This window comes from Clupea harengus, chromosome 18, assembly GCF_900700415.2.
Source record: "Clupea harengus chromosome 18, Ch_v2.0.2, whole genome shotgun sequence".
NCBI classification, from domain to species: domain Eukaryota; kingdom Metazoa; phylum Chordata; class Actinopteri; order Clupeiformes; family Clupeidae; genus Clupea; species Clupea harengus.
The window spans coordinates 11,714,212-11,741,008 of NC_045169.1; the positions used below are offsets into that span (position 1 = coordinate 11,714,212).

General features: G+C 44.1%; 1 protein-coding gene across 14 annotated transcripts in view; it reads right to left on the minus strand.

Annotated features, from left to right (window-relative positions):
• The window catches only part of LOC105907237 (calcium/calmodulin-dependent protein kinase type II delta 1 chain), an 80,157-nt gene that overhangs the window by 17,769 nt on the left and 35,591 nt on the right, over positions 1-26,797 (minus strand). For 9 of the 14 annotated variants that reach the window (XM_031585340.2, XM_031585346.2, XM_031585343.2 and 6 more), the window contains exons 3-9: positions 19,360-19,419; positions 15,510-15,564; positions 9,436-9,501; positions 8,717-8,789; positions 3,386-3,488; positions 2,508-2,591; positions 842-936 (exon numbers count right to left, since the gene is read on the minus strand). In XM_031585340.2, the coding sequence (XP_031441200.1) occupies positions 842-936; positions 2,508-2,591; positions 3,386-3,488; positions 8,717-8,789; positions 9,436-9,501; positions 15,510-15,564; positions 19,360-19,419 (536 nt within the window). Of the gene's footprint in view, positions 1-841; positions 937-2,507; positions 2,592-3,385; positions 3,489-7,674; positions 7,748-8,716; positions 8,790-9,435; positions 9,502-15,509; positions 15,565-19,359; positions 19,420-26,797 lie in introns of those variants that run through there. The other 5 variants (XM_031585341.2, XM_031585345.2, XM_031585349.2 and 2 more) reach the window with 2 other exon arrangements.

The following is a 26,797-nucleotide window of genomic DNA, read 5'->3' on the forward strand; positions in this document are numbered from 1 at the left end:
TCTCTCTCTCTCTCTCTCTCTCTCTCGGGAGTTTATGTAAGAGCATAAGGTGCTTAGATACTGGTGCCAACTTGGGCATGAGCCACTGGGCTGTCCCTGGCGTAGATCTCAGTTGGCACAATCTGTCTCAGGCTTGGGCAAGGAGCCAGTCATAGGCAATGGCATAGGCTACTGCCATCTCCATGTCCCTCTACCTCTACCTCTACCTCTACCTCTACCTCTACCTCTACCTCTACCTCTACCTCTACCTCTCTCTCCATCTCTCTCCATCTCTCTCTGTCTCTCTCTCTGTCTCTCTCTCTGTCTCTCTCTATGTCTCTCTCTATGTCTCTCTCTATGTCTCTCTCTCTCTCTCTCTCTCTCTGCATGCACTACTTAGGGTGCACGGTGTTGAATGCAGACAAAATGTGTGGAGTGTCCTTGGTCTATAACTTCATAAGGTGATTTCCTCAAGACATTTGGCTCACAGTTTATGCATAATTTGTAGAATGCTCTACAAACGTGTGTGTGTGTGTGTGTGTGTGTGTGTGTGTGTGTGTGTGTTAGAGAGGGATAGAGAAAGAGAGTTTAACAGAGGGAGAGAGAAAGAAAGAGAGGGTGTGTATATGCAGGGGCGCAGATGGCACTCTCCCTACATCAGGCGACAATCATCAGTTAATAACTCTGCACAGCTGATTAGGCGATGTTAGCGTCCCCCCCAGTTCAAAAATCGCATCTGCACCGATGTGTATATGTATGTGTGTTAAAGAGAGCAAGTAAGACAGACAAGAGAGTGTGAAAGAGTGTGAAGGAGAGAGAAAGTGTGTGTGTGCGCTTCAGAGACAGGGTTCTTCTCACTCACATCATAGGCCCCAGCCTTGATCTGCTGGTAGAGTCTGTGTTGGTCCTCATCCCAGAAAGGAGGATAGCCCACCAGCAGGATGTAGAGGATAACACCTGGGGTTGGCACAGAGAAAGAGACAGAGAGGGTGGGGGGATTACAGCTACAACTGTTTCAACAAAATGGTGTTCAGGTAAGACCTGTTGCATTGTATGTTTCTGCTGACCATCTGTGTTTGGATAGAGATAATGCTAAACCTGCTTCCTCTTCTCTGGTCTCTCCTGTTTAAAAATGGTGTGTGTCTCAGAGAGCAGACACTTAAATATGGATCATTAACCACATGAATGAAAAGGCCTCTTTCCGCGCAGTCTCTAATCATATCACCCTCTTTGATAAAACACTCAATACAAGCCCAATCAAAAATGGGTGCCGCCCATAGGCATGAGTCATTGGTATTTTTCCTGTTGTGAACAGACAAGAACAGTGTAATATATGGCCAAGCCGTAGCGTCTAGGTTTCGAGGCCCTCTGATCTCTTCTCCTCGGCTCTATGACTTTGCCGTCATCACCCGGGCGACGAGGACGCTTGGCCGCAGAAGAAACGCAGACGCAGCATGAGCCAAGCGGTTTTGGTAGAGAAGTGGCGGAGATGTGGACAAACAGGCTCTTTGTTCTTCAGTACAGCCCCACCCATCCCCTATCCTCCCTTGTCCCTCAACAAGTGCACTGAGAGAGCACCCACTTACACATCTGAGGCCTGGGTGATGCTGGAGGAGGAGGCTAGCCCTAGTCGGAGGGTCGAGAGGGGATAGGAGGTATTAACGCAAGCGGTTTTGCCGATTGGACAGAGAGAGAGAGAGCGAGAGAGAGAGAAATAAAGAGAGAGAGAGAGACATCACTCAGGAAATGTGAAGGGAAGGTAATGTTCTGCGGTTGCATGACGAATGTAAAGTGACATTTAAACCGTTGACACTCAGCACTGGCACCGACAAAACACAAATACACACACACACACACATATGCATATACACACATGCTCAGACTCACCACAAGAAATACTATTCTTATTTGCTTATTAATCTTTTTCTGACTTCAAGAGAACTACACTGGCAAACTCACCAAGTGTGAGTAATGCAATCAGTGGAGGAGCATGCTTATGATTCATCTCACATCATAAGTGCAAAATTTGTCAGATTCTGAAGTTCATGCAGTAGATTGGGGGGGGGGGGCTCTTGGCCTGGTGCCTACATGGGTGGGCAGTGTGGGTGTGAAAGAAACGGTCAAGGACAATAATGACTCGCATGAGACACACTGATATATGCATGGAGCCGTGAGCCATGAGCAAGCAATCAGGTCTAAGTCTACTTCAGGTTTTAGGCCACAATGTTTATTATTTCTGAGTCAAGCAAATCTGTCCTCATGTGCTAGTATCCGCATCACACAGTTAAAACTGCCTTAAAAATGTGTCCCTGATAGCATTTCTGAAGGGGTCATGTGACCTGTCACGACGTGCTCGCTTTTTAAGGAGAGGAATGTGATTACCAAGTTGCACTGTGTAATTACTGACCCTTCTATTACAGGTCATTAGTGTTAGCCTGGGTTCTGTGTCCGTCTTAAAAACCCAAAGGCCCTTTCTGACCGTGTGCGCACCAGAACAGTGTTGTGTGCATGGACTGAGAGGTACATACCACAGGCCCACATGTCGACAGGCTTCCCGTAGGGGTCTTTCCTCAGAACTTCAGGTGAAAGGTACCCTGGGGTCCCGGCGAAACCTGTGGAAGTGTCACAGCAGAGAAACCTTTACTCGACCACATCAAAAAGAAACGGAAACCTCCTGAAGAAGCACAGTCAAATTGGACCGTTATGCTTAGTGTTACGTTCATTTTTTTCTCCTCATCGCAGAGACAAGTAATAGCAATTTTTTTACTACTAAAAAGGTGAGAGACCCAGCAGTTGCCCTCAAGTTAGAAACAAGAATAACTGTAATAGTTTGAATTAGGAGAGGGAGATGAAATCTGCTTAAAAGAATTGATAGGCAAGTCTGGAGCTGTGAATCACGATCTGCAATTAAAGCACTCTTTTTTTGTATTTAAAGAGTGGCCCCGAAAGTCCTCCTGAGGGAAATTATGTATGTCTTCCTTTTCACAGGAATGCAGCCTAATTCTAAAATAACCAGTCATTTTTTTCCTGACTGCAGGCACACAAACTCATTGTCTGGGTACTGGGGCAAAAGAAAAAGGTGACTTGTACCACAAGGAATTATCATAATGGTTCCTTCAATTCTATGTGGACGATGGACAGTGTAGTGGAAAACATCTATCTACACCTGCTAGTGTGGTGAAATCTGTCAACAGCCCCACAAAGCCATGGAAACCGAGTTTCACGGTGCACAAGCGCAGCACGTTATGAATCTCCGAGCTGTCACTCAATGTCCAAAATGAACATGATGCCTTTTCAGGGAGTTATAGAATATCCATTCATCTTTTTCTTTGGTTCCATTTTGTTTGGCTGCCAAGGTGACTGACCGATGAGACGACTGAGAGGCGGACAGGGTGATGACACTTACCGAACCATGCCTGCTGCTCCCCCGCCACTTCGATGGCAAGGCCGAAATCCGCCAGCTTCACCGCGGCTCCCTTCAGTTTGCTGGCCAGGAGGAGATTCTCAGGCTGTGTAGCCACAGATGAGAGACAGACAGGGTTTAAATGGTGCTCATCCAGAGTAGGCCGCCCTTGCCTTCATGCTATATGAAGTTACGTGATTGTTTGTGAAATATATGCAATCTGTTTGTACCATAACACATGAATGTTCACAGTTACATTTAATAGCAAAGAAACCTACATGAATTACACTAATCACTATCAGTTAACAGTACTGTTGAGGGTACACAATGTAGGTCATATTTCCCTAAAAGCTCCAAGGTTATGCACATTCATGTTTAAAACTACTTCAAGAAACTCAGGGACAACTAACCAGCATACTTGAAGTCCTAACAACATGTATGATGTATTGTTTTCTTGTTTGCCTATATAAAGGCTTTGAAAATTACAGAGAACTGTGCATAACCTCTCTGGGCTTTGCGGAAGAGACCAGGAGGATTCTGGGTAAATAGTTCTGTATTTGTTAATATCTAAAGACCTTTTTCGGTAAGGAAACACCATATATATCTCTATGTGATAAGGAAATAATGTGTGGATGAAAATGTGTACATACTTGAAAATGACATAACTAATTTCATAAGGAGACCTCTTTAGACATGTGACAAATACAGATATTGGTGTGTGTTTTCTGTGTAAAACAAATCACGGTCTTTGCACAATTCGGTGCTATTATAATCTAGTTAAACTTTGGCTGTCAGGGGAACAGCAAGGCACATTCCATGCAAAAGAGGTCACAGGGGTGTATTTAAAGAGTGCATGGCTTACATTTCCCATTAGTGTCAATTATTGCAATACTGAGAATAATCCAAAGATTTACTACAAAACCCTGATGAAGTAATCCATGTGAGAATATGCAGGACCACGCTTATGGTAAGGCAGTCTTGTTATACACCTTTACAATTGTGCCACAGATACAGCACCCAGGGTTTTGAAATAAAGCCTTTGCCAATTAAACCGAGTATTACAACAAAGTGCCTCTCGTTCCAGTGGCCCTCAGTGAATATACCCCTACGGTGACCGATTTTTCACAGTGCAGTTAGTAGGGCATTCAAATCGCAATCCGTGCAGTTCAGAGGGCTAACATGCTATGGGGGAAGAGTGTGCCAGAGTTGTTGCCATGCAGCCACTGCCAGTGCATCCACCGGCCCCCAACCCCCCACCACCCAGTGCATCCACCAGCCCCCCACCCAACAACCCTGCGACCTATTGTGCTTTCTATTATGTCACGGCAGGACTCCCGTCAACGTATATATCTTGCCTCCCACACTTAGTTTCCACCTGAAGCTTGGAATTATAAGGAAGAGAGAACAAGAAGAGGAAACTGTGAGGATAAATAAATATACAGACAGAGAGGAGGGAGAACAAGAAAGAAGGAATGAAAGAAAGAAAGAAAGAAAGAAATGAGAAAAAAGAGAGAAGAGTAACAATGAATTAGGAAGTAGCTGCTTATTCCTGTGAGAGGCCGGGTTTGGCATAATTACGGTGGATGTTTTTTTCATAATGAAACATCACAGAGCTTCCATTTTAAATATCATCTAAAAGCAAGTGCAGATAATAATAATTACCCCAAATGATAATGCAAAACTACAGTGGCTGAGCAGCTGGGTTCTAGACCGACAAAACTGAACTCTGCAAGGAAAATTACAACCTGCTTCTGCAAGCCAGATGTCCCTTACAGTAGCAAATCTTCACCCCAGGATCTAGATTAAATTACCAACTGCACACCCTTTTCAAATCATTCCTGACATTTCACAGAGGGAAAAAACATGTCAGAACAAGACAGGAGTTATCCCCCTTCTCCTCAGCCAAGTTGCCAAGCCACATTCCTGTAACCTTGTGTTTTTTTTACACAGATTCAGTAATCTATTTCAAAATATATTTTATACTACCTGTTCAGACAACATTCCTCCTTTCTAAGCAAAAGAATCAGCAACTCATTCTTAGTTGTAAGTGAAAGGTTATAATCTATGCTCATGACATATACTGGCCCCCAGAGTCTCTGCTGTCTCTCCCCTGCCCTACAGAGCAGCAGGAGCTGGATCCACACTCACATTAGCCCCATTAGCAGGGTTTACGTTCAGTTTCAATGTTAGCATGCTGTTAGCATAACTGAATCATATGTATAAAGGGCTGTATGAAGTAATTACACTGGGTGGGCCACCGACTATTAATGCTGTGATCAAGATTCTCTCTCTCTCTGTCTCTCTGTCTCTCTGTCTCTCTTTTTCTGATCCCTCAGAGCTATGCTACTGTTCAGTGCTTTTTAGAAGTATCTCGAATCTTTACAAAATCTCCTTCTGTCACTAAACCACAGTAAGGCTCCTTTTCATACACCATGAAGCCATTCAGGACACAGTGTGTGTGTCTGTCTGTCTGTCTGTCTACCACAGAGTCAAATAGCCACAGAATCAGTAGATCAGCTGGGTGGAAAAGGTATTGCTGGACAAGAAAAGTGGAAGAGGAAAAGAAAATTGAGGGAGGAGAGGATAAGAGTATAGGGAAAGGGGGAGGGAGTAGAGGATGAGAGTATAGGGAACGGGGGAGAGGGGAGGGAAAGCAATGTCTCATATCTAGATTCCTGCATTTAATTTAGGCTCATGACAATGTTGTTCATTTGTTACCTTTGGCTTTTGTTCTAATGATATCCCATTGTGGCTGTTTTGAGAATTCACAAAAAAACTGTGTGCAACCAGAGGTCTCTGTGTGTGTGTGTGTGTGTGTGTGTGTGTGTGTGTGTGTGTGTGTGTGCGTGTGTGTGTGTGCGCGCTCTATCTCTTAGTCACAGATGTCCATACGATCACTGAGCACACAATGTCAAACGAAGCATCCATTCATGGGCGCCTCTCCTTTCATGTGTTGTTCATTTCGCTCCACATTTGTTTTGTTGTTGTGCATTATACATGTGCATCTGTGTGTGTGTGTGTGTGTGTGAGTGTGTGTGTGTGTGTGTGTGTGTGTGTGTGTGTGTGTGTGTGTTTGTAGACATGGCAACTGGGGAGTCTGAACCAATGACCAGAGCCAGAGGCTTTTCAGTATGCAAACATGGGGGCCCATTATATTAGTGCTGAAACAGAGCTCTTGGCTGCACCTGCCTCATTTGATTGGCAAATTAGGGCCTCACCACTCGCCTTGGCCGCGGGGAGGTTTGGACTGGTGTGCACAGTAACGAGTTGTTCATCTTAAAACCCTCAAAATCCATCTGGACACTCCACATTATCATAAAGCGACTAAAGAGGGCTTAGATAGATTAGATTTAGTCTAGGTGGTCAACCAAAACAAGATAACACCTCTAGAAGGACATTTGGTTATCGTGCATCAGATTATTAACACTATCAGCCAATACTACAACAACTGGAATGTCAAACGATTCTGATAAAATAATATAGAAGGTAACGCAACTCAGTATATGCACATGTGCATTTATTAGATTTTAAATGCTGTAAGTGGCCTTGCCTTGATAATTCTATGACTGCTTGGGGACGTTCAACAAGGCTCTCAATTGTCGCACTATTTTCTGAGTCTCATTTAATTGGAATTAATTTGGCTGCCAGGTTTGTGTCGAGTCTGTCGACACCTCTCTGCTCAGGCTCTGCTCCATTTCCCCGACTCGACTAAACAAAGTTTTACCTTCACAGTCTGCTGGACAAAACTTACGACGCTAATATCTCAGTGCCAGCTGGCGAAGGCATGGGGAGTTGGCATCTTAAAGGCGCAAACCAATTTAAACATCTCCGTCTTTTTTACTGTTAAATAAACACCTCCGGTTGTAAAATATCTGTGCTCACAGTAATCTGGTCGATGTGTGCACAAAGCTGGAGATCTGATAAGTCAATACATTGATAAATAGCCCTTTGAAGAGAAACGACAACAATGTAGAGGTCCCTTAGACTATAAAAACAGGTGGAGATAATTGATTTAAAGACAAAAAACATCCTTGCCTCATTCTACATTCTACAGTTCAGTCACAGACCAAATGTAGCCCTAGTTTGCAAATATGTGGGTTAAAGACCTTGAGGAAGGGATAGAGGAAAAACAAGGGAGGTCGGAAGGTGAAAAGAGAGTTGGAGAAGAGGAAGATAGTACAGAGAGTGAGAGAGAGCAGGAGAGAGAGGGAGAGAGAGAGAGAGAGGGAGGGAGAGAGAGAGAAAGGGGGAGGAGGAAGGGCTTCATTGGGGACCCCAGCGTCTCTACTCACCTTGAGGTCGCGATGGACCACACCCATCTGGTGGCAGTGGAGCACGGCCTCTAGGATCTGCTGAATGCAATGACTGCATGCAAACAGCAGGGGGAGTGGGTTAGTGACAAGCTCACACTCACTGTCTGTGCACGCTCATTGAGACCCGGGAGGGAGCTCTGCTGGTGTGGGGTGGCAGGCTGGTGGTGGTGATGATGATGATGATGGTGATCAGGGAAAAATAATTTGCTTCCTCTGGGTATGCCAATTCAGTCTATTCTGGCTGTCTACAGGAATATCCACACATAAGGGCTCATTGCCAAAAATGATAACTACACCGTAATATGTTCTTCAAGTGTAAATATAGAACAGGTGTTTTAGCCTGTGCTTTCATGGTTATATGACCATGATAATCCAATGGGAGAGGTGGTTCCTCTCACACATCACCGCTCATCATGCCCCCCCCCCCACCTCCAGCCACTCTCCCCCAGGTCTCAAAACAGAAGTGGTGCTTACTCAGCGGGCTTCGGTGCGCCTGACTCTGGGGAGACAAGGCAGGGGGGCTGGGGGTGGCGGCAGGTGGGGATGGGGACGAAGTGGGGGGAGGGTGGTGCTTTGTCTACCAACCATCCACTCCTGCCCAGTCATCCCACCACACCACACCACACCACACCCCCAACCCCCAAAGGATGAACCCCTAGACCAGGCCGCACAGCAGTTTCACGCAGGAACTACTCAAAAGAGATGCTGCATGCATATCGCCTCGGCTTCTGGGGATTTGTAGGGGATTGTGAGTCAGGTTGTGCATCCACCCTCCAGAAACCCAATCATGCCTCAGCCCTTCCCTGGATTGGGTGGATGGAGTATTAACAGCCCTTGGGTGGGTGGGGGTATCAAGGAAGAGGTCAAGGGTAAGTGATTGCCGTGACCGGAAGGAAAGGAGGGAAGGGGGAAGGGCAGGCGGGCAGGGAGGGAGGGAGGATGCTAGTGGTCGGTTGTTCGTCGTTTTGTCCAGATGTGGCTACCCACATGTTCACGTGTCGTCCCTGGAGCAAGTACTAACCTTCAGGTCTCTGTGCACTATGCCATTTTGGTGACAATGATTTACACTTTCTACAATCTGCTGTATGCAGTGACTGTGGAGAAACAAGGCCAGAAGCAGAGAGAAGAGAGGGAGAAAGTTCAAGCCGCCACACAGAAAAAAAAAAACAAGACAGGTAAATCAAAAAAGACAAAAATGAACTCTCTAATTCACTCAATTCACTACAGGTAGCTTTTTAAAAGCCATTTACAATTACTTTCCTTTATTCATTACATTTCTTTTATTGTTTTATTTCTGGGAAATGCATTTTCATATATCAATTTAAATAACATAAATATGTCAAATGTCCACCCGGAAGAAGTGGCTTTGTTTCCTTCTTATTGGATGTGAGCAATCTCCAATCAGAGGACATATTTATAACAAGTAGTTTATACTGTCCTTCAGACATACAATGAAATAGAGAAGACAGACAGACACAGGAAAAACTGAAACAAAAACAGACATTAGAAGTCGGCTCCCAATATAACAGCAAAAGAGACACAGAGAGTTCAACACAGTAGGCAACAAGGCTGTAGAAATATAAGAAATTCAAACACAGCTGAATGTGAAAAAAACGTGGATGTTCAACAATTACTTATTAGGGACACTAAAGGATAAAAGTCCAAACACAGATGATAAACAGTATAAACTCATCGGTTAAAGAGGAAGAGTTCCTCTATTGTTGTGTGCGCAGCACTGACCTGGCATCGGCTTCACTATAGTATTCTCTGGCAACAATGTCCTCGAACAGTTCTCCTCCTGTGACTCTAGAAATGGGGAGAAAATGAGACAGTTTAATTCCAGGCATGGACTCCGCTGAGCCACAGGAAACCTGGGAAAGCAAGTGTAATTAGTGGTCTAAATTTGCACTGAAGGAGAGACGTAACACAAGGACAGGTTCTGTGCTCACAAAAAAAAGGGAAAAAATGTAATTAAGGGTGTGACACTGCTGGACCTGTGAGGCAAACTGGCCAAATAACATAGATGTGTAAGGCTGGAGCAGCTTTTGACAGGATTCATACCCCATTTTTTCTTCTTCTGACTTAGTGTTCATGATTTGAAATAGGAGTATATTCATTGTAATGGTTCCAGTAATGATTCTAACCTAACCCTAGGGCACTGAATAGAATAGCAGATAACTTGCCCCTAAAGCGAAAACAAAGATCACAAACTATAACGTCAAATGTGTACGACTAATTCTGTTCGAAACGGCTTATGATAACCTACAGTTCAGTAAACTTGTCAAGTGTGGTCCAACAGAACAGAAGTCACATTTCTTTGAAATGGGTATTTGCAATGCATGTGGACCTTCTAATGTGTCTGTAAGTAGGCTTTTACCAAAATGTCGACAGGCCAGAGCAGACTCGAAAGATAAATGGTCTGTTATCTATACACCTCTTCTCACTAACAAGAGATCGTTTTGGCCTTTAAAGGCATGATGCCATTGCCTTTAATGTGAATTTCAGCAGGACTACTTGTATCAAGGAGGTTGATGCGCACTAACACACTAATAAAACATGGTTCATTCCTAATAATTTAAAGTTTCCGACGTTGCATATTCCTGCCGGACTAAAAATCACAGCTCACAGGTAACACAGAGTGTGTTCGAAAAATCCGAACTTGTTAGTAATCACTTGAATTATACTGTGTCCCCTGGTAAAACAAATACAGCTAGAAGAAAGCTTTAGTCAGGTCTCAGACAGAGGAGGTATAAAAAGCCTGCAGTGGTTCTTCTCATTTCCACCATATTAATGGCTGTTTATTTGTACCCTTCTCATAGTGGCCTCGTCAAAACCAGCGGAGCAGAGTAACACTTGAAGTTCTTCAGCAGAGAAAGCATTTTCAAAAACACAATCAAAAACTTGCCGTTTGAAATGTTGGGAGTGATGTATTTGGCATGCCAGGTTATATTAAAATTAAACATTTGGGGGCTTCATATGAAAGCTAAAGGCAGTCCTCAGGCCTGTAATTCCTCCTGCACACTTTATGCACCGTTCAGCTGTAGCAGGTAAAAGTCATGGCACTTAAAAAAAACAGACCTGTGCCATTCCCTCTTCTCACCTCTCAACCTCACCGTCTCGTCTCTTCTGTTTCCAGACAGCTAATCCAGTATTAGCCATTTAAGTCTGAGCTAGCACAGTTCAGTGTTACCCCCCATGCAGCAACCCAGTTTGGCAGGCTCATTATCTCTAGGAAGAGGTGCTTGTGAGAGAGAGAGAGAGAGAGGAATGAACTTTGTGCTCGTCATTTGTGCTGATTACTAGTGAGCCATTAAAAATGATGACTTTAGCATGTTCTGCTCTGACACCAGATTTTCGAGTGAATGAATGGTGGAATAAGTGCTGCAGAGGGAAGGAGATTCAGACACAGAGCTGACATGAGACAGAGACAGAGATGGAATGCAGGAGCTGACAATGGGTGAGGTTGACAAAGAGCGAGTGAAATGATCCTCTCAAAGAAGAGATTGTGCCATCTGCACCAAATGAGCAACAGGAGACGACAAAAAAAGGAGCGGATTGAGAGTGATGATAGCTCTGCCAGACACATTTCACTTTGTTGACAAAGAGAAGTCTGCCAGAATTATGGCACAATCATCTAGAGGACAGACAACTTGGCAACTCGGCCGTTTCTAGCAGGGGCTATGCGTGAACTGATTGACTGTCGGCCCTTGCTAAAAAGCTGACAAATCCAATTAATGGTTAAACCCACCTCATTGAGGACATGTTTTTACAGTCTTAGTCAGAGCAGCAAATCGGTCTGAGTTTTATCGATTGGCTAATTGAGTGCATGAAAGACTCCCTCAGTGAGTACGGCGCTCCTTTGAGAATATGCTCAGTGTTGGGAAACGGATCGAGCAAAAGTAGAGCAGGTTGGCCGGATTCAAAAGTGCACAGCTGCCCACGCACACCAGGCGAGCCACACCAGCACTCAGCCCAGACCGAGACGGCCCTCATGAATAAGAGAGGTTCGGAAATCGTTGGCACTTCAAGTGATGAAATGGCCACGGTGCAATAGCCTTTGGGCCTTCCATTAAAAGCCAGTTGACAGAGAGAGAGCGGGATGGAGAGAGAGAGAGAGAGAGAGAGAGAGAGAGAGAGAGAGTGAGAGAGACCAGAGGGCAGCCTGTCGACTCTCCCTCCCCATCACTTTGACCAACCGTTGCATTTCACAGAGTTGTGACTCACGCTGTTGCATACACGCGGCTCTCAGCTCCAGTGGCTTTGGAGAGAAAAGACCTGCATGTGTGATCGACAGGCTGCTCCGGTAGACCCAATTAAAAAAGTACAGAAATATAACCTGCCTTTCATTTTCCCCCGGCTCACTGGGGCGTTTTCAACAGTGAGTGAGTGATGGGAGGACATGGGAGTGAAGTTTTGACATTCAGAAAATACAGGAAGACATTTTCTTGCACTAAAACCCAGACAGCAAGCTATAATTTATGTTTTCTTTCCCCTGACCTTTCCTGAAGTCCTGTTTTCTTCTTTCTTACTTAGTTTGGCCAAGTACCATATAAGTGTTCTTCTTTAGTTTCCTTAGTTTGGCCGAGTATGAATGGATGCTGTAGACAGGTGAACAGATGTTTGAAGAGTAACCACCCAGCCCCCAACCCACCAAAGCACAGTGCACGCTTTAAAAGAGACAGATATCAGACAGACAGACAGACAGACAGACAGACAGACAGACAGACAAACAGCGCTAAGACTCCTGTTCAGACGCACTGGGCCCTGACAGCTGCAGCTGCTGGCACTGGGAACGTAATTAGCAGAGAGCCCACTCACCTCATCACTGTCATATTAAATACAAACACTATCTTTGATTTTGTAACCTCATTTGGAGAGAGTGTGTGTGTGTGTGTGTGTGTGTGTGTGTGTGTGTGTGTGTGTGTGTATTAGGGGGGATGGGGGAGGGTGGTGAGGGGTTTTGAGTGTGAGTGACAACACTGCAGGTTGTGCATATGTTGTTTTAAAATTTTTTGTGTGGATCTGTGTGGATCTTCATATAACACGCTTGTCAGAGTTTTGTATGTACCGTATGTCTGCAGATGGGTAATGGGTAATATATGCATTGTACATCAGACACACACACACACACACACACACACACACACATACCCACAAATCATATACAGCTACCGTGCACAGAACCAGTGTAATAATTCTGTGTAATGGATGCCACAAGCTCGTGAGACAGCCACGAATTCCATTAGAAACCTCTGGTGTCAAAGTTCAAAGGTTAGAACGCAACACAGGGGGAACATAGGGAGGCGATGAGATGACACCATCCTTCAGAGAGAGGTGGACAGAAGTAGAGAGCCTCCACTAATGGTTTCACGAGTTCACCTCTGCCTGTCTGTACAAGTGGCAAGTACATAGGAAAGGACCTCCAAATGTTGAGAGCTCTTTTAACACGGTCATTAAAAGCCTGTTCACACACTGAGGTGGGGAAGAGTCTGTTGCACTGCGGCTACGTTTTGCATTTCTTTCCTTCACGTCTCAGTTATGAGGCAATGGAAAGCCTATGCTAACAATGTATATATGACACTGATGACACTGATACTGTATATATGACATTTACAATGCAAACCACTCATACATCATAGATTCTTAGGAAATTGGATAAATGCACCAAGCTGATATGTTGCTGACACATTTGTTCAATAATTAACCGCAAATAATGAATTTTGCTGTGACTGATTACTTGGGCAATACTGGGTGACTATGAACCGATCCAGAGATACATTGATCAAAGGCAGTAGATTGTGACCAATCTTAATGACAACATCCAGTCCACTGGGGCTAGTTTCCTGAACTGAAGGATTAAGACCTTTCAGAAGACATTTTAGTTAGGTGCACCTCAATGTTTCATTCGTAAGTGCAAAAGGCAGTTGATTTAAAAGTCTTCCGGAAGGTGACAAATTACTTGGTTCAAAATTACACCTTTACAGCACAAAGAAAACACGTTCCTCAACACTGCTAAACACTAAGCTTTATACCCCCAACTGAGAGTTGAAAGGTGGGTTGTTATCTCTGCACACCCTCTTAACCATAGACATATATACATAGACGCCCCATTGTCTGCTTCAGAACGTTGCTGCGACGTGCCAACTCGCCGCCATCTTGGGGAGGTAATGACTGGCCAGTAAACACATGCAAGTGAATGGGGGAGCTCCTGCTTTTCTGGATAAAAAGCACTATAGCGTTTACATTTCTCAACCGATTTCATTGATTCGTTTATATATTGAATGGTTTATGATCTACGAGGAATAAAAAAAAAAAAGTTTTGTCTCCATGTTACTTAAAATCTTGATAGTAAGGCTATAAATCGCCACAGGCATATGTACATACATCATATATGTCTATGATAATCGCTGCTAGACGTTTCTGATATGCAGCACACGAAGGTATGGATAAGGAGGATAACGGAGGTTACCAATGTTGTATGTGAAAACACTACACGAAACAGGAGAGCCGCATCAATTCAGCCATTTACTGAAACTCATTCCAAGGAGCCACCTCACTACCAAGACCATGCATAGTTTTCTTTGCCCTCCGTTATCCTCCTTATCCATACCTTCGTGTGCTGCATATCAGAAATGGCCAACAGAAAAGCGAAGACGGAGACGGCTCCTGTTACCATGGAAACAATAAACGAACATAGCTTTAGTATCTACATAGCTACTGCATATCAGAAATGGCTAACAGAAAAGTTTTGAAAAGGTACGATAACGGAGGGCAAAGAAAACTATGCATGGTCTTGGTCATGCTTATATCAAATTGTGTATATGTACAAAAATGTGTATATTTGAATGTGTGTATTTCACTGCTATAAAAATATAGAAAGCAGGTGTTTGATGGTTGTTTACATTTGCCTCCTCTGTCAGTAGTTTGAGTATGCTATGCTAGGCTATTTGCAGATTCTGTTCCGTTTTTCTCAATGATAGTCAAATTCAATATTAGTAGTTAAAGAAGCACTATTTCGATCATTTAGATTTCGTTTCCGTATTTCAAAGTGAATGAGCTGTGGGAGCACAAGAATAGTGAGCGTCTAGCAGCGATTATCATAGACATATATGATGTATGTACATATGCCTGTGGCGATTTACAGCCTTACTATCAAGATTTTAAGTAACATGGAGACAAAACTTTTTTTTTTTATTCCTCGTAGATCATAAACCATTCAATATATAAACGAATCAATGAAATCGGTTGAGAAATGTAAACGCTATAGTGCTTTTTATCCAGAAAAGCAGGAGCTCCCCCATTCACTTGCATGTGTTTACTGGCCAGTCATTACCTCCCCAAGATGGCGGCGAGTTGGCACGTCGCAGCAACGTTCTGAAGCAGACAATGGGGCGTCTATGTATATATGTCTATGCCAACTACTGCCAACAACTGCCAACTTTAGAATGTTGGCGTTAGTTGGAGAATGTTGGTGTTTGTTGGGGCAGTGTGCAAGCTGCTTAAGTGGATTCTTATGGAATTATTCTCTGGAACCAAGTCATAGATCCCTTATGCATTCTAGATTGTTCTTTCCTGCTGTAAAAATAGCCATGGTCCTTTCACAAGGAGTGCAATAACTGTTAAACTACTAAAACTATTAAACTATAACTATTTAAACAGTTCTGATCTGTGAGGTGGCTCTTTACCTGTGGGCTCATCTGACTGGAAAATGTATTTGGGCTTTTAATCTCTGCAATGCTGTGTGTATGGTAGAGAACAACAACAACGGGAGAAGATTCGCTGTGTTTGTAGAGATAAAAGGAGACATTACTTACAAGTCGAAGACAAGGTAGTGGAATCCTTCTTCAGATATGCTTTCATGAAGCCGCACTTGAGGATAAAGAAAGGGAGAGAGAGAAGAGGGAGAGGAGAAGAGGGAAGATGGAGGGAGGAAGTGAATGAATGATTAGAAATCAACCCTGCACAAAAACAAATCCACTACATTTTGTTCGGGGCACTCTGTATTTGAAAGGGTGTGTGTATAGTGTGCATGCATGGTTACGTGCATGTGTGTGTGTGTGTGTGTGTGTGTGTGTGTGTGTGTGTGTGTGTGTTTGCTTGAGAATAAGCCCATACCTAAATAAGTATAGGATAGGCAAGCAGGAGGGAAAGATCAAAAGAAAACTCATCCATTACTGATATTATATTCTTTTCAGAGGACTGCTGGGGCTCTTTGACCCTTTCCATACACCATTTCATGTTACATCTCGAAGCTACCATGACATGACAGCTTCACCGTAATGAGGGACTACGAGTTGCTACCACAGAACAGAATGCTCAAACGCAGCATTTCTATGAAAGTCGGTCATCACTGAGTGAAGCTGTGATGTCTCTAGATGGGCGAGACTGGGTTAGAACTTATGGGCACAGTATACAGTGTGAAAACTAACTTCTTCTTCTTTGAAGTACGCTAATACATGATTGGGTTTGCATTGCCATGTTCAGACTTCCAGCCAGATTCACAGTCTAGTTTTGTCTTTGGTACTGCGAAAAGAACTTAGAACTCACTCTACAAAATATACAAGCTGGGTTTCAATTCATCTTTATTATGCAGATTTTGAATTTGAATAGGAAATCCAGAGAAATCCAGAGCAGAAATGCTTGAAATTTCCATAAAATCGAAATTGAAAAAGCAAATTTTCAGGAATGTGCTTAAAAATGTGAATATGTTGGATGTAAACAAAGCTGCAGAGTTCATACACCCCTTACTGAAGTCGACATACAGGGCATGCCTTGGTGTAATTCATCTTTGTGGAGAAGAGAGACAGGAGACAGGACAGAATAGAGGAGACAGGACAGAAGAGAGGAGACAGGACAGAAGATAGGACAGAAGAGAGGAGACAGGACAGAAGAGAGGAGACAGGACAGAAGAGAGACAGGACAGAAGTGAGGAGACAGGACGTGCGTGCGTGCGTGCGTGCGTGCGTGCGTGCGTGCGTGTGTGCGTGCGTGCGTGCGTGTTGGAGAGAGATAGAAAGAGAGAGTTTGTAAGAAAGACAGAGTGAAAATGAGAGAGAGGGAGAGAGAAAGGGTGAGGTGTGTGTGTGTGTGTGTGTGTGAGAGAGAGTGAGAGTGTGTGTGTGTGTGTGTGTTTCAACATGTGTGTACCAGATAAAACGATTCCCCCAAGTAATCCCAGAGAAGAATGAGATAGCATGACCTTTGGAGACGAAAGAAATAGGGAAATACAGAGAGAGCTGGGGAGAGGGAATAGAAGAAGAACAGGGTGTTGCCTGACAACACCGCCAGACAAAGAGAGAGGAATTCCCTTTCCCTGATGGGACTATAATATCTCTTCTGTGTCTACACTCCCATCTCATCTGAAAGTGACTTTTACTGTCATGACCTCAAAGACAACGTAATTCTTTCTGTGAATAGAACTACGTCACCATATTAACCATCTGTTGTCAAAAACACAATGCCAAAGGCATTATTACTATGACAGGCATGTTGTTAAACCCTCGCTGTTATCTTAATGACTGGGTGCTCTGCTGTTTCAACTGACATCATCTTAAAAGCTACTTGTTCTTTCCCTAATAGAGTGACCTGATCACAACCCACTAAAACGTCCATAAAACGCACCATGGAAACTGTGGCATATCTGACTGCATGTGTTTGTCTGCTTCCAGCGCAGTTTGGAGTGCACATGTAAAACAGACTCTGGGCTTGCGTCTATTCTCTGTTTATCCTCTCCCAAAAAGTGGGAGTAGAACGGGCAGGCAACACAGCCCCCGTTTTCCATGCCTGTAAGCCAGATCCAAAAGACCACAAACACCATTTTACAGCACCGCATCGTAAATCACTTGAGCAAAACCTTCGGCTCCCTGCCTCTAGTAAAAGCTGGAGTTGTACTGGCATTGCCTCCTGTAATGTTTAACAGGTCATGCTCCATTGATCCAATGCACCGCTGCCTGTGGCCCGGTCAGCAGCGGCTGGGTTATGCAGTGAGTAAAGGCCACCATGCACACACACACACACACACACCCACACACACACACACACAGTGGAGAGCTACCCCAACCCCCACCATGGGCTAGGCCCTGGGAGATAGAGGGGAAAGAATGTAGCCCTATCAGTGTCAATCCATTTGAAGGATTTTCCTTGGTAGAAAATATCTAGATAAATATTTTAGGTCATCACTGCTAAAATGAATACCGACAATTTGATCAGGTGCATTTCTCTCACACTTCCATCTGTTGACAAATCCAGCCAGATTTCAGAGGAGAGAATAAACATGCTCATGTGTGGCTCTGCTTACTGAATGGAGAGCTCCCTTGGTATCGGTTCCAGCCGTGTGCCGCTGCTTCATGAGCTATTCTCCTGTCGTTTCCACATGTTTTTTTTTTTTTTTTCACTGCCTATTTTCTCCTTCCCACACCGTGAAGCCGTGTCATTAGCATAGTGCTAATTAGAGGTACCGCCCTCCCACGCTTGTCTGCTACCGACCTCCATCCCTACCCATGAGCCTTTGCTCTGATGCGACAAACAAAGGGAACAGCCGTCGGATGCAGAGGTACACCCGACCCAACCTCAAGCCCTATCTCAAATCTGCAATAACAGGCTTTGTTGCTAGGCATGCCCTGTGCCATTTCAAAGACTGCTTATTTTCAAAAGCCTATTTAATGTAGGGATGACATGAATGTTCGTGCGTCTTTGTGTGTACGCACGTGCGTGTGTATGTTTATATGTGGGTGGGTGACCCTTGCCAAATTTGCCCAATGGCTGCGAGACACACTGCTGCAGTTTTAATGATCATGACAGCCTGCATGTGAAACAGACTGAACACAAGGACACAGAAGAATATACATTTTTGATATCGAAAAAATATGAATTGAAAAAATGTCCACTGAATATCAATATCAGTTACAAACGATGAACAAATTAACAGTATGATATGCAGTGCTATTCCCGGGGCTTAGGGGAGTCCCATTCCGTGGAAGTCCTCAGATGACAACGTTCCATGCGGATATGTTGGTGAGCGCTGGAGGGTGGACACAATCACACTGCTGGGCTGGATTCAATCTGCCCCCTTTCATGTTCCTCTCTGCTCTGCTCTGCTCTGCTGTGCCATACTGTAGTGCACTAGTGACCTTTCCACACACATTTCTGAGCCACTGTTGCCTTCCAGTGAAATTGTACAGTACAGAACACTATACCCTAAAGCAGTGGGGAAGGTGTTAATGAATTTTCAAGAAAATCTATTATGTTTAGTCTGTGTGTGTGTGTGTGTGTGTGTGTGTGTGTGTGTGTGTGTGTGTGTGTGTGTGTGTGTGTGTGTGTGTGTGTGTGTGTGTGTGTGCGAGTGAGTGAGTGAGAGTGAGAGAGAGAGAGAGAGAGAGGTTGTGTGTGTGAGGGAGTGTGTGAGAGTGTGTGTATGTGTGTGTATGTGTATGTGTGTGTGTACGCATGCAACTGTGATAATGTATGTGTTGGTAGGTACAGTATGTGCGGCTGTCAATGGGCAAATCATCAATGTATGCAACTTTGACAACGCTTTACTTCTTTACTTTTATTTGTTGAGCACAAAATGCCGTATATATGTATCCCAGGGTACACAGTACAGAGTGGAGGAGGTGGTGTGGTGTGTGCGTGCGTGCATGCGAGGAGGTCAACAGCGGGACTCACCGATGTTGGTATGCTTCAGCAGGCGACAGATGCGAGCCTCCCTCTCCAGCTTCTGGTGGTCTGTGGGAACAAGGAGTGAGAACAGGAACCATGGTTATGAGGATGAACCCGCAAAGCAGGAACAGATTAGTAGAGTCCTGTACATGCGCGAGGCTTGGGATTCATGAGTTAAAAAGGAGTAAGAATTGGATTCTTACTAAGAAACTTCACCAGTGTGTCCATCAGTTTATCAGAAACGACCTAATTGTATTCCTTAAGCATAAAAGTACATGGCAGTAATAGTAACTGATCAACAAGTAATTATAGACCATATACAAAGTGATACAACCACCTATGTTTAATAATAAAGACATTTCAAAGAAACATAGAGATGGCATTAAATGCACTGTATCCTTTTCCGTCTTACAAATCATCAGACAGATGAAGGAGGATGGGTTTGGCAGAGAGGAACACAGAGCGAAACACGTCAGACGGGTGTCTGGGAAACCTACTACCTACAACTATAACCTGCTACTTCACATCTTCCTACAGTAGTGAGACAGTTTGAGATACCAAGAGGAAGATCGTAACCACATAAATGAAACACCTCGTATTAAGACATTCAGCAATATACATCTACATCTTCACAGTGCCAAAAACACACTAGTGAATAATGCATTTCACAATGCATTTACTTTTTCCTGTGGCTTTCCCCCCCATCTCAAATAAACAGGATGATGTCTCTCAGAGGGCAGAAGATAATTAATCCATAATTCATTTCAGATGGCAAGGATGAGGGTACACAGTATGAGTGCTTCATAACAGTGTATTCACCAAACGGGGAATCAATAATTCAGACTGGGTGGTGGCAGTCTGTAGTGGGATCGGGTGATGAGGGTGGGGGCGGGGGTTCGGAGAAGGCAGCAGTGCCCGTGTGTCCTGCACTGGAGTGACACTTCTGGGGGATGTGTGTGGGGGAGACATGTCACCCCCACCATGGCCCCCACCCTCTGGGGAAGGCAGAGGCCAGGAGAGGTGCGATTGGTGAGCAGAGGAGAAGAGCCCCGGAGGACCAACTCCTGTCACTCTGGTGGTGCGCAATGCTAGCTGGTAGCAGGGCGTCAGGGCGCACGCGTATGTGCACAAAGAGTCCTGTTCTGCTCTGCTCTGCTCGAGGCGAGCAGCATCTGTCATGTTAGAGAGGAGGCTGATCTAAATCAGTTTCGACACAATCTGTAATTATTTTCCGATCTATACCGCTGAGACTTCCAAACCCGGCCGTACATTTCCCAACAAACCGCGTGATGCTGGTTTATGTCGCCTTCCCTGCCTGCACTCAGTTTGGAATAAACCCACTGCTCAAATTGGCAGAATGAACTGAATAACCCAAATGAAACTGAATTAACTGGTGTAACACTTCATAGGTGTTTTTATTCATTATTTTTTCCTTAAAGTGGTGGATATTATCAAACGTCACGTTTAGGAAGAGATCCAGTTGTCAGTCCCTGTAGATGTAACAGAGCTAGAGACAGAGAGTTGATGTAACAGAGAGTAGCTGTAACAGAGAGTAGCTGTAACAGGACTAGAGACAGAGAGTAGCTGTAACAGAGCTAGAGACAGAGAGTTGATGTAACAGGACTAGAGACAGAGAGTTGATGTAACAGAGAGTAGCTGTAACAGAGCTAGAGACAGAGAGTAGCTGTAACAGGACTAGAGACAGAGAGTAGCTGTAACAGGACTAGAGACAGAGAGTTGATGTAACAGAGCTAGTACAAGTTCAAGAGAGGTTGTAAAGGATGTGCTTTATTTAACAAGAATCTCTTTAATATTGTAGAATGCATTTTCAATTCCTGTGTCTCCCCATTAGGTTTTATGTAAAAATAAGAATTATGAGTGAATTATTCATATGAAGTGGATCTCATTGTCAGGTTGTGAAATATTCACTGTGTAAGTATTTAATGCCTCAAGCTCATACTCGGTTTGTTTTGTCACCGTGTGCACTCTACTTCCCTTATGACCGGGAGCTCATGGCGTCACTGCGGACCTACAGCAGCTTAGTGCTGCAGTCGGGGAGATCAGGCGGATGCTAGGCTCAGAGTAGTGCAAATTGACTATTGTCCCTCTCACTGACACTGCCTAGCAAAGTCAGTCTCTCTCTCACCCGGTGTCTGTCTGTCTCTCTCTCACCCGGTGTCTGTCTGTCTCTCTCTCACCCGGTGTCTGTCTGTCTCTCTCTCACCCGGTGTCTGTCTGTCTCTCTCTCACCCGGTGTCTGTCTGTCTGTCTGTCTCTGCTTCTCTCTATGTGTTTCTCTGTGCATCGATCCATCCATCTCTTCCTCCCTCCCTGCATCAATCTGTCCATCTCTCTATCTATCTCTCTATCTATCTATCTATCTATCTATCTATCCTACTTCTCTCTCTCACTCTGATGTACACAGCAACACCGCTCAGCCGTGACTAATGAGCGTCATGCTAATTCCATTTATCAAACATTAATGCCACAAGATTAGCAGGGATTGGTTTAGGCCTGCTTATGTCCTTCCCTGCTTCTTGTTCTGGGGATGTGCATAGAGTTGTGGCTCTAACAGGGAATGGTCTGATAGTCCTGCTCCCTGTCCGTGTCCTCCTAATGAGACGAAAGCCCCACAGCTATAGCCTTATGTTAATGCTAACGCTAACGATCTCCGACTTCATAATGTGAATGTAGCTGTAATACACACAGCAAATTCCTGGTAGATTTTTATCATTATATACAATAATTTGCGCTCCAGGCGCCAGCCATTTTAGGCACTGAGCTCACTGAGGTAGGGATGTCAGTGGGGTGCTACACTTCATTAAAGCTATCAGTATATCTAAAGTTATCTGTTATAATTGGCATTCACAGGATTTGAATTAGGATTAGGATTAGAATCACGTAGTTAGAATAATAATAGGATAATAATTATGCAGCTAGAATAATGCTAGATCGCATACTTTGCCTTCTTGTCTGTACAGTATTTCTGTATAATCTGGTTATTGACTGTGGCAGTGAATGTGAAAATTCTTTGTGGGTTGCGGAAAGAATGAATAGAACATAAATAGGCCTATTTGCGCACCACGAATGAAACTGCTGTTCAGAATAAGCACCTGTTGTGAGCTGATGGATGGTATTTGGGTGCAGCGCTTTTTATCGAGGTGGCTGCCAGTGCTCTCACCTCACTGGGAACAACGCAAAAAAAAAAAAGACACTGGCGCTCAGAAAAGAAACGCTATATGGAAACTAAGCCTAATAAGGATTTACCAGTACACTGGCTCTTTGCACAAGATGACACTCTTAATCAATAGCTGTAGGGATTCCGTTAACATTCTGCACACTACAAACTTACAAATCATATGCATGTATCTACTAGATTGATAGATGTAAAGATAATTAGATACAATGTGTTGAGAGATATACTACATCCCAAGGCACTCAAACCATGCAAACTGCCCAGTCCCCTCAAGACAAAACGTATTGTGTATGCATGTCGCCTTTGGGCTATTTATTCTTTCCTAGTGACGGGGATTACAGTTCTATGAAGGGAGCTGGATGTTATGGCTCTGTTCCTTTCCGAGAGCCATTGTGCATTTTTCTTCTTTCTTCTGCTGTTAAGGAGGCGGGGGATACTAGGTTTATATGAGACATAATCACTGGGATACATATATGACGGGGTCATATAGATTAGGATCAAATTCAAACATCCCACCAATATGATTTCTTTTCACATGTGTGGACTAGGTTTAGCAGCACTAAATTCCTATTAATAAAAAACTCCTGCGGGGCTTAGCCACACACACACACAGACACAGACACACAGAGAGAGAGAGAGAGAGAGAGAGAGAGAGAGAGCAGAGAGGCCACAGCTGAGACGACAGGACGATGTAGCCCGTGCTTTGGCTGCATTCACACAAAAACCTTCCCACAGGGTTGTGCAAAGGCGCGGACATGTTTATTTGTGCTTAAGTATGTAACCGCCATGAAACAACCAGAAAATTTAATTTTATTGCTATGATTCACTGCTTGTTCACGCCACTCCCTCTCTTCAGACTTCACTCTTTAGCTCACTCGACCACAGCTGCTCTCTCTCTCTCTCTCTCTCTCTTCCTCTTGAGCCAGGGAGGAGCCAAGGAGGAGGGGCCAACTTTGAATGGTGTATTTACAAACAGCAAGACACATCCTACCCGTGCCCTTAAGGAACCTTTTGCAAGACACATCCTACTCGTGCCCTTAAGGAACCTTTTGTAACTGGCTGGTTATCAGTGTTCACGTAAAGGGGAGTGGAGTGGATTCAGGGCACGCACAATGATAAAAATAACTGCTCTCAAGTACGAATCGGATTCCTTCGTTTGTACCAAAGAGCCATCAAAGAGAATCGAATCGCTCGCGAATATAACATCACTATTCTTTACTAATGTGTTTATTATTTCCAGATCAATGAGTAGGAGGATGAGAGAGAGAGAGAGAGAGAGAAGGTGACAAGATAAAGGACAGAGATATAGAGAAAAACTGCCTGAGAAGGACTGAGAAAGAGAGAGAGAGAAAGAGAGCGAGAGTGAGAAAGAGAGAGAGGGAGAGAGAGAGAGAGAGAGAGAGAGACTGAGAGAGAGAGAAGGGGGAGGGAGAGTGAGAAAGAGAGAGGGGGAGGGGAGGGAGAGGGATGATGAGGAGAGAGTTCCTCTCCCTGGGGAAATAAAACCAGCTCCAAGACTGGCACCACTAATCTTAATAGCAGTCTGATTGAGCGAAGATGCATTTCCCCTCCATAATCCTTCCTCTAATCATCTCTCCTCAGTCAAAGGGCAGCCCTGCCATGATCTAAGTCTATCCAACTAGATGCCCAGCTCCAACTCCAGCCACTCCAATCAAACGGGCCGTTTCGACCGCCACGGCACACACTCAGCAGAGCTAACACTCGCACATAATCCTAGCTACCTGGACCAAATGAGATCCCCTATTCGTAAACACTCCAATCAAATCCGCTCTCTCTTTGATGTAATCCCAGATGGACCAATCAGATGTACGTTTACAGGCCCCTGCACTCCTAATCTGTGACATAACGGGATTTTAAAGGGAGGCAAGTGTTGACTTGATGCTTGAGTGGCATTGTCAGGGGCTCTCCCTGAGGTCCGTCTGCCGTTACACAACCCCATTACAGCACGCTAAACATGACCACTTAGCCTGAACTCCTATAAGGAGATAAGAAAGAGAGGGAGAGAGAGAGAGAGAGAGAGAGGGTGGGAGAAGGAGAAAGGTATAAAGAGTTAGAAAAGGGATAGGATAGAGACGCTATCTCTTCTAGTAGAGAAATAGAGGCATCGGTTCCACTAAAATAATTCAAATTTAATTCAAATAAGTGCAGTGATGAGAAAATGTAAAGCCTTGCAGCACATGGCTTGTGTAAATCCAATAACCCTGGCTGGATTATATGGACTTTATGGGCTGCTTTACTTAATGAGCCATTACCTTCACGCTATGTACTACAGTTTACCAGTAATGTGCACATCAACAGCCCATCAACAAAACAATGAATCAATCATTTTTTTTTTTTTTAAATCATGGACAGAACTGTGTAATGTATTAGTGTAAATGACTAAAATTATAACAAATAAACAACAAAAACAAGTGAACACAACAAGCTACTGATTATGAACATGGATCTGGTAGCTACACTCTTAACAAGAACCTTGGCAACAGATGTCTTATCAAACACTCATAATCAGAACACCAACTCAACAAACTTCACAGATGGCTAACCAAGTTCATTACCACACACACACACACACACACACACACGTCTCTGTTTAGGGGTCATGGGCTCCTCCTCCTATCTCTACCTCACCAACTCACAGTGCCAAAGGTATCATTTAAATCGTGTTCTAATATACAAAAAAATGCCTCAGAAAAAAAGAGGAGATAAAAACGAGGTGTTTCGACACTGAGCTGCCGACCCAATTCATGCCAGTCCCCGGCGAGAGCCAAAGAATGCCGTCAGGCTGTAGGAAACGGGGGCAGCTATTTTCAATGCAATCAAGCTGACCCTCCCCCCACTCCCCACTCCTCCTCTCTCTCTCACTCTCTCACTCCAGCTCTCCATTCGTCCATCCCCTCATCACTACGAGGCCAATGATGCACTAGCTGACTAATTGGTCATTACCAGTGGGCAACATTACTGAGATGTACTGGCACAACATATTGTGGTTAATCCATTAGTCCATAGAGTTAGTCCATAGTTAGGTCCATTTAAAAAATTGCCTTTTAATATGGTCATACATCAGTAAGATGGCAAATTCATTATTACCACCCCATGTATTTTTGTTTAATCAGGTCATTGACTGGTTTTAAAGTGGACCCTTTAGTTTCACTCTCGTTGGTTGGATAAGTGAAAATGCTTTGTGGGATGCGGAAAGAATAAATAGAACATAAATAGGCCTATTTGTGCACCACAAATGAAACTGCTATTAAAAAAAAGCACCTGTGGTGAGCTGATGGGTGGTATTTGGGTGCAGCACTTTTTATCGAGGCGGCCGCAAGTGAGCTCACCTTAATGGGAACAACTGAAAAAAAAGACGCTGGCGCTCAGAAAAGAAACGCTATATGGAAACTAAGCCTAATAAGGACTTACCAGTACACTGGCTCTTTGCACAAGATGACACTATTAATTAATAGCTGCAGAGGCTCCGTTAAAATTGTGCATCATACTACAAACTTACAAATCATATTCATGTACCCACTAGATTGATACAGTGGGGAAAATAAGTATTTGAACCCCTGCCGATTTCGCAAGTTTGGCCACTTGCAAAGAAATGTGTGATCTATAATTGTAATGGGAGGTGTATTTTAACAGTGAGAAATAGAATATCAACAAACAAATCCAGAAAACTGCATTTTATAACATTTATGACTTTATTTGTATTTGATGCAGAAAATAAGTATTTGAACCCCCAAGCAAACAGCAAGAATTCTGGCTCCCAATGACCAGTTATTTGCCCAAGAAGCACACAGATTAGTCCTCATTAGGCCTAACAAGGTACACCTGATCTCAACTGGTGATGTGTATAAAAGAAACCTGTCCAAAGAATCATACTTCACCCCTTCAACCTCACCACCATGGGCAAGACCAAAGAGTTGACCAAGGACGTCAGAGATAAGATTGTAGACCTGCACAAGGCTGGAATGGGTTACAAAACCATCGGCAAGCAGCTTGGTGAGAAGCAGACAACTATTGGTGCGATTATTCGTAAATGGAAGCAGCACCAAACAACTGTCCATCGCTCTAGGTCTGGGGCTCCATGCAAGATATCCCCTTGTGCGGTATCGGTGATCATCCGAAAGGTGCAAAATAACCCCAGAACTATACAGGGGGAGCTTGTGAATGATCTCAAGGCAGCTGGGACCACAGTCACCAAGAAAACCATTGGCAACACACTACGCCGTAATG